The sequence below is a fragment of the Gekko japonicus genome, unplaced genomic scaffold (assembly GCF_001447785.1).
Source record: "Gekko japonicus isolate JY-2015 unplaced genomic scaffold, Gekko_japonicus_V1.1 scaffold244, whole genome shotgun sequence".
NCBI classification, from domain to species: Eukaryota; Metazoa; Chordata; class Lepidosauria; order Squamata; family Gekkonidae; genus Gekko; species Gekko japonicus.
In genome coordinates, this window is record NW_015165838.1 from 583,586 (window position 1) to 596,975 (window position 13,390).

Below are 13,390 nucleotides of genomic sequence, written 5' to 3' on the forward strand. Positions count from 1 at the left end.
GTGGTCCGGTCATCACAGCTGCCTTGTGCACTTAGGGCCCCCCCCCCACCCCGTTTTGCTGTTTTCTTCATGCATATGCTATAGTGCTGTTAACAGTTCTAATAAGATTAGCGACAGAAGTAGCAATAGGATTGTTACACCAGTATAGAGCTACAGCATTATTTTCATCTGTTGCTGCTTATTTTAATAGAACCATTATTGCAATAGGTCATTATAGCTACTGCAATTACTGACTTAAAAACCCTCAAAAAGCCCTCCTGTTGAATATAAATGTACCCCAACAGAAACATATTTTATAGACAATGTCTTAAAAAATTATAATGAAGGGGATTGTTGGGGAGAAACATTCTCTGTTTTATACACTGTTATATATAATTATCCTTGATATACACAATTAAGTTATATAATCCCTTTTTCCCTTTCTGTATCCCCTCTATACTACTACTTTGTTTTCTAAAATAAAACAAAAATGAGATAAAATGCCCTCCAGTGGCACAGCAGAAAAAATTATGGGAAAATGGCATTTGCAAGAGACCAACAGCAGAAAATTGGCACTGATGTGGGTGAGACCTTTACAGGGCATGAAAAGGCACACCATATCTTCCAGGTGGCATGCTAATATGGTTGGACAGCATTTTTTTTTTCACAAGAGCAGAATGAAGTAGGTGTAGGAAAAAGCCTTCTGAGGATTAGGAAAACCTGGAAACAGGTTGATCATAGTACAATATGATGGGAACAATAATCTCTTTTCTGAACGTATCACCTATGCATCAAATGTTCAATGACAATTTACGGAATTAAGATTATTCTACAATTTGCAATGGATTTCAAATGGCAACTGCTTTGAATGTGCTGCTTACCAGATGGTTTCACGAATCACCTGTGTTTCAGTGACAAGTATTCTCTCTTCTGGCACATACAGAGGATCGCTATTATACAAGTGCTGCTCCCTAAAGACAAAAGTTATATTTTGTAACAACTGGCGTTACTACTAAAGAATATCAAGTACTATTCCTTTCAGTCAGCACCAATGGACTTAAGGAGTTATATGTAATTAAAGAAACCCTTCACCCTTTAAAAACTTTCAGAAAGGCATAAATATATGAACCATTATGTCTTCCTCACATGTAAAGTTAAAGGGTTTCTTTTAAAAAAACAAAAACTATTGCACTATTTTTTACATGGGTGCCCAGTCCTTGAGACTGATAAGGTACACACTTGGAGCAGCAATGCTGCAGCATCAGATATTCCCAAATCAGATATTCAAAGCTCTTAGTTTTTATTTTAAAGAACACCCTTCATCTCAGAGTCACACACTGTACTAAAATTAAGACTTATATAGCTTTGGAAGACATCTTTATCAAATTAGAAAAGCAGACTCCCTAAGGTCTTGCAGTTTTTCAAAGCTACCATGTTAGCTCCTTACAGAGCAACTGAATCAGAGTTTCTGGAAGGGATTTTCATTTACTGCATTATTATAATTACTGCATATATACTTGCCACCAGGAAAAAAAAATAAGAGAGAGATGCACAGGATGACTGGAGAAATAACATAAGACAGTATTTCAGAGTATGCAGAGCTACTAGGAAAGGGTTTCTAGATATTACGGGATAGCCGTTAGTTAATCAAGAATGAACTACTTTGGAGACAGAATGTACTTTGTTCTTACCATACAGCTGCTAAATTGGAATGAAAATGCAGACTATGGGAAAAACGAATTGCTCTGCCAGTCCAGTACTGGGGAACTACATGCTGCTGCAGCCAAGTACGTGCATCAGGTTCACCTACAGAAGAGACATGTCACTCCAAGCGAAAAGATTTCCATTTATACACAAGGGAAACTTTTGTGGCACACAAGAGACACCTTTGGGTAGTGAAGGGCAGGGTATAAATCCAATCTCTTCTTCTTCTAACTGTTAATACAAATAAGAATAGCACATAGACGCCCAAAGTGAAAAATCAGAGTGGAAGCAGAACATGCAACTGCTGGTTTCCTCCTTCCAGTTCAATGCAATCGGGTGGTGTTGGAAAGTATCACAGTCTATTTATGGCAACCCTGTAGGGCTTTCAAGGCAAGAGACTAAAAGAGGTGGTTTGCCATTGTCTGCCTCCGTGTAGCAACCCTGGACTTCCTTGGCAGCCTCCCATCCAAGTACTGACTGACCAGGGCTGACCCTGCTTCCAAGATCTGATGAGATCAGACTTGCCTGGGCCATCTAGGTCAGAGCTGCTTTTAGGGTAGGTATCCTTTAAAGCGTATAGTCAAGAATACCACTGGGATTGTGATGGGGAATCTGACTGCACTCCTCCACTGCCCAGGCAGTTCACACTGAGAGCCAGAGCTTCCCTAAGGGCCGAGACCAGCAGTCCTGGTTTGACTGGAGGAGTGGGCAACAGCTGTGCCCCTTTTGTGCCTTGCACAAGGCCAGAAGGCTTCTGTGATCTGCTGCTATGATCTTCAATGGCTAACGAAAGTGCATATGGCACATGCTCTTGTCACTGTGGTTTTTGGGGAGAAGTCATTCTTGCTAGCTGCTACTGTTCCAGCAACGTTGGGGGGACCTTTACCAACCCTGCAGAAACCAATGTTACACCTGAACAGGGACATGCTAATAATTGCACAGCTGCCCCAGGGTATTGATAAAGCAAGTGTTAAGGTATGGAGTTGCCATTTCTTTAATTAACAAAAGATCATACATTTTGCCAACTTGAATGTAACTGTCAGCTGTACAAATTTCCACATATAATTGTTGAAAGCATCAGTGACACACCACATGGAGGTAACAAAGACATTGAGACAAACCAGAGATGCTTAGTAACTAAAGGATGGCTCTCAACTTTTAAATTTTGGCTGCACCGCCTCTATAGAAATGAGCCTAATAGTCTCATTGCTTATGTATGCTATGCAAATCTCACCTATCAGATTGGTTGACATGTGTTGAAGGGAAAAGTACACTGATGGGGCTTAACATGGATGATTTGATCCTTCTTTCAGAGAAGTACGCTTTTGGCATGTGTAACTATATGAACTTATGTTTGTGTTTCTGTATAGTGGTGATGCTGTCTATGTGTGTCTATGCAATGTGTATTCAGGGACTGCTGTTTGGTTGTGTTGCTTTGTTCTGCATCTCATGCTTGCCTAGAAATAGGCTGGCCTGGGGCTGCCTTGCACATACGGACCATGTGCTTCCCTGGAGAAGGTATCCCGTCCTGCATCGGGATAGAGGAGACACCGCGCCATTGCACCCACTTGGAGAGTTATGGAAAATCCCCCAGCGAACCCCGACATCACCGGAATGCCAGGAATCACGTAACCCTCTGCACCTAATCTGGTTTGGAGATCTGAAGACAATAGCATTTATGGCCTTGGAGCAGGCACCAGATCTGCAAGTCAAGAGGTGTCCATGGGAACGGAAGATTCACACCTCACCAAAAGGCACCTTTGATGTAGGGATAGGATCTGCATATTGCCACCACCCCTTAGTAGAGCGTCATCCCCTCGTCACCCCCTCTTCATCCAGTAGTGATAGTTTAGAGGACGGGTTTGATAGTTTATGGCTGGATAGCACATGCCCCAAAAAGAGTTTATTTAAGGAGAAACTCTCCTTTGTCTCTCTGGTTAACCCACCTTCCCCATAGCAGTGCACTAAGGTGCTACAAGTGACTCTACTACCTAAGTTCTCCGGAGTCGCGACCCAGAGAGCTCACACGTGGTTTGGCTGGTCCTACCTGTGTGCCTTGGAGTTCACAAGCTGCTGCTTTCGGCTGCCCATCCTTCCAAGGAGGAGAGTTCTCCCTCAGCTGGACCTCAGATGAGTATAGCCGTGCCCCATTGTGTCATCCCCATTTTGATGCTTTTGTTATTTTCTATGCTGTAATTGTTCTGATGTACTATTGTAACTAAGGAGCTTGTATAACTGTGTGTGTGATTCTGATTTTGTATGACTGCAGAAACCTTTAGTAAAGACAACATTTATTCTTAATCCTAGCGTGTTGTCTCACTTCCTGGGATATAGCGAGCGTCTCATTGGCCATCTGACCTCTGTATAGACTGGTATAGAACTTACGCACAGCCACAACCACCCAACTTCCTTGGTAGATAACTTGGATTGGGTCTCCAGGAATTTCCTGGAGAAGTTGGCATAACAGATCATTAAACAGAGATTGATCGATATAGAAGTGCAAGAAATTAGAAGCCTTGCTACTGGGCATTGTTCTCCCATTCATTGGGGAATTTCTTTTAATGGGCTGCTGCCAAAGTATTTTTCCTGTCTGATTGATCCCTATATTAGAGGAGTATTCACGTTGGCCTGTTTTAATGGGCTCCCCTCAGCTGTGTTATATGGGAGATTTTAAAAAATACCATTCCCGGATAGGTTATGTCCCTGTGGACTAAAGGAGATTGAAGGAACGGACCATGTACTTCTGACTTGTAGATTATACCAGGATTTGCGCGCTTATCACCTCGGTCCTATACTGCAAACCCTGAAGGGCAAATCTGAGGAAAGTAAGATAATGAACCTTCTAGCCTCAAACAAGGCTGATATCATCAAAGAGGTGGCAAACTTCCTTTACAGAGCGTATAGGAGGAGAAGTTCTTTTTCGGCAGAAGGGTAACTGTTTTGCGTGCCTACCGCCTCTGGACCTAAGGCTGCTGCTGTTGTTATGCCAATAAAGGTTTGTTGTGTTGTGACATTAACACTCCCATTCCAATACAATATCCTACCATAATGAAAGCTTTGAAGAACAAACCTTTCCAAGTGATATGAGACACAGCCTTCTTGCTTTGATCTTCGTGTGGCATCCTGTCCACTTGAATGCCAGAGTCTTCCCTGCTCAAAGGCTCATTATCATCATCACTTATGTCAGACCATTCCTGGAAAATTTTACCATATAAAGCAAATTTTATTGCAAAAATGGATAGTGTTCTGTTAGCTTCTGTCAACATGATGTGTCCTATGTTACACATAAAATAAGAGTTTTTAGTTTACAAAATGTATTGTGGCATGCCCTACAGTCAAAGCACAATACAAGCTTTGTTCACTGGCTCTCAGTTAACCAGAAAGCTTATTTAACCAGCAGGACACCTAGACAAGTCACTGGGTAAAACCTTTGTTAACCAGCATATTTGGTTAACCAGGAACCACAATTCCCCAAGAATGCCAGCTAACGAAGTTTTTACTGTATTAAAATTCAGGGTTTTCAATCATTCCATGGGCAAACACTACCAAGGCATAGCAACTGTTGCTTTGGTCAAAGGTCCATTTAGTCTAGCACACTGCCTCCTACTAATCCACCACTCTGCTTCCAACACTGACCAACCAGATGTCACTGGAAAGCTTGCAAGCAGAATTGGGGGGGGGGGGAATGGGACATCAGTAGTCCCCTACATCCGGCAATCAAAAGAATGCTACATCTCAATAGACAGACTCCATTCTTAATTATGTGGCTAGTAATATCCCCTCACAAAGGGAACAGGGCTTTTGTTTGTTTTTCCTTTGTTTTTGCCAGTTAACCAGAATACTGACAATGTCAATATTGTCACAGCAACATTAGCCCTACAGCAGTGCACAACTTCACATTATCAGTGCAGATCAACAATAGCCTACATTGGCCCTGTTCATACGAGGCGTTTTGGGCCGGGAGGGGGACGGAACGGGGGCGGAGCAAACGGGCGCGATCCCACAGCAACATCTGGGAATCGTTGCCTGCCCATCCCTGATCCGTCCCTACCGCCGAAAACGCGCACTAAAAAAGAACCACCTACCTAGGTGGTTGTTTCCAGTAGAGCGCCGCAAGCCGGGCCATGGGATCGGCCGGCGCGTCCTTGCGCAGCCGCATCCCGGCCCCCGGCTGTACTGCACATGCTCGAGCATGCACAGTTCGGCAGCCTCCCCCTCCCATCTGACTCTTCCTCCCCGGCATCTGATCGTGCCGGGGAGCGACGCGCCGTGGCACAAGGGATCCGTGGGATCCCGCCGTGGCGTCTCAACATTGGTGCGGCTCAGATTAGCCACAGTTCAGCCGTCCTTTTCCCTGCCGTGTGGCAGGGACCATTATGTGTGGATTTTTCAGGACCACAGGGGGGCAAAATTCCCTCAATTGGTTTCATAAAGCAGCATTATCTATTACCGGTGTTTCGACATCAGGACCAAAGTCAAGTTCTTCACCTTCCATCAAGTATTTTCCCCAATCAAATTCTTCTTTTTCTGTAAGAGATATTGACTTATGATCAACTGCCTATTCAGTGACTTCCCATCCTATTCATTATAATTATAGAAGAATTAAACAAGTCTGCTGAACTACTGCTGCTTTGAGAGATTTTTTAAAAAGAAATACTAGTAACGTGACTAAAAAACTACAATAATTTACAAAATAAAAAGGGCTTGACATGATTTTAACAAACGTGTTACATGACATTACAAAAGTGGCAAAACATCAGGTTTTACACTTGATTTCTAGGATACTTTCATAAACATAAGTAGTAATCTAAAACCTACCCACTTCTTTCTCTCTTGGTTTTTCAGAATAGCTGGTATTGGAAGGGGACTCTGACAGGCACAACAGAAGGGAGAGTATGGCATAATGGGTGTTTGTCTTGAACATAGAACAGAAACAAGAAATTCAGTGAAGGGAATAAATGTATAACAGAGCAGATCTTCCTGATACAGTGACATATTGATATACAAGATAACAGCTTTAGTGGCTTACTCAAGAACATCCCACAGCAGGAGTCAAGATACAAAACTGCATAAGTAACAAAAGGCATCAGACTATATAACAGTGTATTTCAATTAGCAGAGCTGAATCAGTACACACATTTCTACAACCTGGTTTATAAGGTTCAGGGCAAATTCCCACTGTTTTTTCCAGTCTCCATATGCCAACTAGAACACTCTCTTCAACTGCTCTTAGCATATGATGTTCTTTTTGGCAAGAATGCTGAAGTGAAACTTTTGCTTGCTTTATCTGAAAAATCACTTGAGCACAAGCTTGGCAATATTTAGAAAATTACCTGCAAAACAGAAGTCTCTTCAAGATGCCATAGTTTCTTCACATTCTGGATATCTGCTACTCTATAACCAGGGTCCCCAAAACAGAGGTATAAGTACTTTGCTCATAGGTCCAGCCCACACTCCACTTCAAATTCCCTATTTATTAGAGATGCTTCTGAAGTTCATACTCTTTAGACTCACAGATTAAACCTCAGCAACTCAAAGCCTAGATTCTAAGCGAGGCAAGCTTCACAGATGCCAAATTCTTCTGTGGCTAGGATGATATTGAAGCCAAGCCAGAGAACAATTCCCCCTTCCCTTCCAAATCATCTGTCCTGCTGCTAAGGAGTAAGGTTCCAATTGCCTGCTGGCACCACCATGAGGGAGAATTCCTGCCTCCTTCTTCTGTCCTTTTTTTCTCTCCTTCCCTCCCTATTAGTGACTTCAACTTACAGCATTCATGGAGCCAAGTGCTTTCTGGGAACTGTAGTTCCCAGAATACTTGATGTTGTAAAAGCACCAATCACAATAGGATAAAATTGAATACCTTTGTTCCTTCAGGGGTTAGAAAAGGTGAATTCAGGAATTCTTCTACTAATCTCTTCCAGCTTGCAGCTTTAGTGAGGTCTGAATGAACAATCAGCTTTTCATAAATCCTAATGTTAAAAGATTAAACATTCATCAATTAATCTTTCAAACATAAAGAACCCATCAAATCTTTTAAAATTCCCTCTCCCAATACAGACCCTGCTTAGATCTGCCCATTATTTTCTGTTAACATGCCATCTACTTGTGGTGTCTGGTTGGTATCTACAAGGAATTGGCTTTTGTCAAATGAGGAACTTGAGAAACTGTCTGCCCAAAGGTGTGCTAAGCCCCCACTCCCGTAGGCCTGTAAGATCTGGTTATTCCAGAAGCTTTTGGTTGAACTATCATGGTAGACAACTGAATTTCTTCTGGCCAATTAAATTTATTTTTCTGGCTTGGATTTTTGCATATATTGGCAGTTGGTAATATTTACACACTTGTGGAAATAACTGAGTTTTTACTTCTACATGTAAATATTTAGTTGATGTTTTATTTATTCATTCTTTAATTCCTAACATGTATATATGGTTGTTCACCACCACCCCCTTAGCCTTTTGGAGGCAGGATAAAAATATTTAAACAAATCAACAGAGTTTAGTAAAAAACAGAATGGTCTTACCCATCTACTACCTTCTCTATTTTGTGACTGCTGACATCAAGAAATTGATGAAATCTAGATTAAAAGTACAGAAAAATAACTCTTTGTATCAAAGTGCTGATAAATAGGGGTTAAGCAGCAGAATAAGCTTGCGGCAACTATTTGCATTTTGTGAATTGGCAACCCTAGGGGGAAAAGACAGAATAGCACAAGTTAATCTTTTATACTGTCTAGGGTTGACATCTCCAGCATGGGAAATTCCTGGAGATCTGGAGGCTGTACATGTGGAGAGGGGAATTTGGGGAGGGATTTCACCCAGAATAGTATATCATACAGTTTACTCTCTACAGCTTTCATTTTCTCCAGGGGAACTGATCTCTCTGGTCTGGAGATCAGTTGTAATGCTGGGAAAACCTCCAAGCCCCACTTGGATGTTGGCAACTCTAATACCATCACAGAGTTTCCTCATACTGGGTTATGATTCTCTTCTGCGCCTATTTATAAATTACTTGTCTCTTGGCTATCCAGTTCACTGAATAACATCTGAATATCTATCTGTAGTTTGGCTTTATCTGTTTCAGCAACCAATGCTGCTCTTCTGTGCAAAAGAAGCTCTCTTTTTTTCTTTCGCTGTTTTTCCTACACTTGAAAGACAATGTATTACAATTTCTTAGCATCATATTGATAGGGTAGACACATCTTTGCAGAACTCATCAACAACTTAATTCCCAAAATATGCCAGCAATTATGCACTGCAAAGCATGACTTCTATCACCAAGGTATTTTCCACAAGCTGCTTCTATGGCTTTAAAATGGAGCCCTTTCCTTCCAGCACAAGGGGCAGCACTGTTAACACCCTTATGTTTTATTTAATCAATGCTGGATGGTGCGCTTCTCGCAAGTCTCCCAGATATCTTATACCATGAGAGTGCATTTAATAGATTGATTCTAAAGGCTCATAACCACATGGGCAGGATCAGTCTTTAATGTGAAACTGGCACTCAGTGAGGATTGGGATGGGGGCACAATTTCATGTCAAACATCTGTGTAATTGGCTTCACCCACAACTCTGTAGACCTTTACAAGCTACTGTGGCACTATTGGCTTCGCCCACAAGCAGCTGCTACAACATTTGAAAGATAACTCTCACAGGCTAAATTTTATTTCAGCATAAGCTTTTGTGAGAATGAGCAACAGATGCTAGGAAAAGGTAAGATTGCTCATTCAACAGCCTATCACTAAGGTCCACTTCACTGAATACAGAATCCTGATTAACTCAACCAGGACTCTGTATCACACATGCACGCCAAGAATCTTGTGCCTCCCAGACACTCCGTGAAAACATTCAGACCACAACTATGGTGCATGAATAGAAGGGACTGCAGCCTTTCCATACCCACGGAGCTACTATTTGTTCCACTGTGAAATTCACATGTAATGATGGGGCAAATATCCTTTAGCATGATGCGTGAGTACCATCATAAGCAGAGTTATACCTTTCTAAACCCGCTGACTTCCATGGACTTAGAAGGGTGCAACTTTCTTAGGATGGTTCTATGAATGTCCTAAAACATACCTTCTTCTTCTTGCATTTCAGAATGTAGTGTATATAAAGTAGTATACAGTTCTAGCTCTGTGTGTGCGTGTGCCACCAAGTCACAGCAGACTTAAGGCAACCCCTCATGGGGGTTTCAAGGCAACAGACTAAAAGAGGTTGTTTGTCATTACCTGCCTCTGCTTAGCAACCCTGGACTTCGTTGGAGGTCTCCCACCCAAGTACTAACCAGGGCTGACCCTGCTTCCCATCTGAAATCTGATGAGATAAGGCTACCTTGGATTATCTAGGTCGGGGCTAGTTCTAGCTACCGGAACTCAAAAGCAGGAAACTATAGAGTTGGAAAACGTATCTATGAAAGAGCAACTGAAGTCATCTGATGGTTGAAGCATCTCCCTTAAGGCAGACATACATGAAGTTGTGATTAGTTAGTCTATGAAAAATAAAGCTAATGTGATATGGTGAAGATACAAACAATTAGGAACTGTGTGAAAAACTGAACAAAATACTTTCAGAGCGTTCAGTGTCAGTCTGCAAAAGCAGCATGTTAAGCGCAAACAGATCTCAGTACTTTTACAGCCAATTTACACATCTGGGAGTGACAAGATGGGTACCCAGCAGCTAGATCTCTCCCCCCCCCCAAAAAAAAACCCCCAGGCTTGAACAAATTAATGGAGATTTACCAAAAACTATATTAACCATAACTAAAAATGGAACCTCCTTATCCATTTGCAGTTTCTGTTCACCAGATGCTAAGGAAAAAATTCCAGGGATGACTATTCCAATTAAATTGTGGGGACTTATCCCGCAGTAGCCTGTAGCATTAAAACTAGACTTCTGGTATTATAAAGACTTACTGTAGCACAAACTTGCAATGATTAGAGCCTCCTTCAGATATGGTACAGATATCAGGGTGATATGGTACTGAGGGAAAACATGCAAACACATGGGCCAAAGGACAGTGGGAAAACAAGAGGTCCAAGTAGTACATCCCTCTAAGCAGATCTGTGACACTGCTCTGCATAACCCAAACGCATACAAAGATAAACACCGAAACCCCAGGAGGAACTGGAGACAAGTTCAAGCTTTGATTCACCTAACCCATCCGTCTCTGAGCTTCCCAGGGTTTTACTCCACAGAAGCCATAACGGGAGCCTTCATAGCAGAGACACTGTACACACACATGAAGCTGCCTTATACTGAATCAGACTCTTGGTCCCTCAAAGTCAGTACTGTCTACTCAGACTGGCAGCAGTGGCAGCAGCTCTCCAGGGACTCAGGCAGAGATCTCACACCTACAACCTGATCCTTGTTGGAGAGGTCAGGGATTGAACCTGGGACCTTCTGCATGCCAAGCTGATGCTCTACCACGGAGCCACAGCTGCCTGACACGGTGATTCTAAACGGGGAGCAACACTTAAAAACCCTCGCCTCCCATTGGCCAACGGGAATTCGATCGCGTGCCACATCCTCCTCTCCCCCCCCCCCACCTGAAGTTCGACCAGGCGAAATTCAACGCTGCCTGGAATTGGCCGGGGAGCTCTTCGTCGCTCCGCTCGCTCAGGCCGGTTATCCGCCGTATCAACTCTCGCACGGTGAGGTCTTGTTCCTGCTCGAAGCGGCGCCAGTGTGCCGGGGGTGTCGTTGTCATAGCCGCCGCCATCACCGACCAGAAGGGGGGACACGATACCAGGTAAAGGCTGTCCGAGGCAGCTTTCCTATAATATAACAAACCGCTCGGCGCCTCAGTTTGTTTCGGTATCCGTCATTCATAAGATCTCGCGATCTTACAGTATTTCGCGATAGTTCCACCGGAGCGCTTCTCGAAAGGAGAATGGAGACTGTGCACGCATGCGCTGTTTTCCAAGCTCTTCTAGTTGAGCGAAGAGTTCTCTGGCGTAGTTCTGAATAACGTTTGGATAGCGGTTGCAGCTTTGTGAGCAGCTCGTTTCGATATTAATTAAAATATTTAAGCTACAACATGTTTTGTCTGCTGTCTTTTTGTCACTCCCTTTGGAGTAATAAGCGGAAGCGTTTTTGCGGTCTGATTTCTTTATTCGGAACTAAGTCTTACCATGTTTAATGAAGCGTACGCGCAGGCAAGTAAACATAGGATGTTACACCCTTTATCACCAGGCATCGGTTCCTGCCAGAGCGCACGCACCGCAAAAATTCTACTTTGTGAGCTACTGGCATTAGAGTTGTGAGCAGGTGATTTGGCTACTGCATAATCAGTTTGCTCTGGAGCCATCCTTCCTAAGCCAAGACAAAAATGTGTGAGCTGGAGACTAAAAAACTGAGCCAGCTCACACTAACTCAGCTTAGAGGGAACATTGGACGAGCCCAGTGGGTGGGCACATAAGCCCTGCCCCCTGCTCCCACCAGCCATCAGTTGGGACACGGTGTGTGTATGGGGGGGTTCTCCTGCCTCCCTGAGCCCTGTGGTGGTGGCGGTTCTCGCATGTGATGTCCGAGCGGCAATGCAAGAGGCCATTCTGGCTCCCCCAGCTCTCGGAAGGGGCTCTTTAAAAAGTTATAGCCGCCATCGCTGTTCTCCAGCAGCAGCTGCGACGCGCGTGGGGAGGAGCTGGGCGAAATGTTCCCTTGGCCTTGGACTTGTAGGGGCAAATTCCACCTCTTGCGTGTGATGTCCGAGTAGCCAAGTTTGAAGAACATTGGACCCCCTGGTTCAATGTTCCTGAAACATGTCGGGTATCTTGGGGAGAGGCTCCAGCAGCTACCCTACGGTTTTGGAGCCTCTCCCTCAAACCCCCTCTCTTCCAGCCCCCAAGAATATACCCTATGTTTTCGCCATTGACTTCAATGGCCCATAGGATATAATGGGGCCGAAATGCGGGAAGCCAATTCAGATCAGAGAATCTAACTTGGCCCGCAGCAGGGGATCCTGAGGAAGCCAAGGGAAGGTGGTTTAAACCGCCTCTCCTTCCCTCCAGCAGCCGGCTTGCTCGGGCTCCCCGAGCAAACCAAGGGAAGGGAAGGTGGCGGAGCAGCTGGAGACATTGAGCCTCAGCTCCACAAGTAATGAGCACTCGAGCCCCACCCCCAGCAGCCCTCAGGCCGGAGCACCTGGAGCAGTCTTGGGAGGCGGATTGGCAAAAAGCAAAACCAAAAGCGCAGGAACTCTAGAGAACTCCAGGAATGGAACCGGTTCCTCTTCCACAGCCCAAAATGCGACCCACGAACCCTGAGCTTGCTTTTTCTCATTTGCGAGTCTGGCCTCCACACTCCTTTAACGAGGCAGCCCTGAAGCTTGGGACGGTGGGAGTTTCTTTGCACGCAGCTTGTGCGGCTGGCTGAGTGCCTCTTCTGCTTGCCCACCTCTCGCCTCTGCACCTCATCTTCTGCCAGGCATGGAGGAGCCCAGCTCACCCAGGCTTCTTGCCTAGAGATGTAAAATTTCCGGAAATTTTGAAGCTCGGGAAAAAACCCGTTTTTTTCACGGTTTTTTTCGGGGGGAAACGGAAATTTTCGGAAAAATTGAAAAAAATGCTACATTAGCATTTCTTTTGTCTTTTATAGATTGAAAGTCATTCTGTTACTTTAGGAACAGAAAATATGACTATGGACATTTTTATTTGGCATGAAATTATCACAACTAGTATATTAAAAATATAGTGTATCCAAACAATTAT

The 13,390-nt window shown here is 43.8% G+C and overlaps 1 protein-coding gene across 1 annotated transcript in view; it reads right to left on the bottom strand.

Annotated features, from left to right (window-relative positions):
• TUBGCP5 (tubulin gamma complex associated protein 5) overlaps nucleotides 1-11,473 on the bottom strand; it is a 32,780-nt gene extending 21,307 nt beyond the window's left edge. Inside the window, exons 1-8 of the mRNA XM_015410961.1 lie at nucleotides 11,228-11,473; nucleotides 8,204-8,257; nucleotides 7,544-7,652; nucleotides 6,502-6,598; nucleotides 6,134-6,210; nucleotides 4,754-4,877; nucleotides 1,671-1,785; nucleotides 861-950 (exon numbers count right to left, since the gene is read on the bottom strand). Of these exons, the coding sequence (XP_015266447.1) occupies nucleotides 861-950; nucleotides 1,671-1,785; nucleotides 4,754-4,877; nucleotides 6,134-6,210; nucleotides 6,502-6,598; nucleotides 7,544-7,652; nucleotides 8,204-8,257; nucleotides 11,228-11,400 (839 nt within the window). The 5' untranslated portion in view covers nucleotides 11,401-11,473. The remainder of the gene's footprint in view (nucleotides 1-860; nucleotides 951-1,670; nucleotides 1,786-4,753; nucleotides 4,878-6,133; nucleotides 6,211-6,501; nucleotides 6,599-7,543; nucleotides 7,653-8,203; nucleotides 8,258-11,227) is intronic.
• Between the last annotated feature and the right edge of the window lie 1,917 nt (nucleotides 11,474-13,390).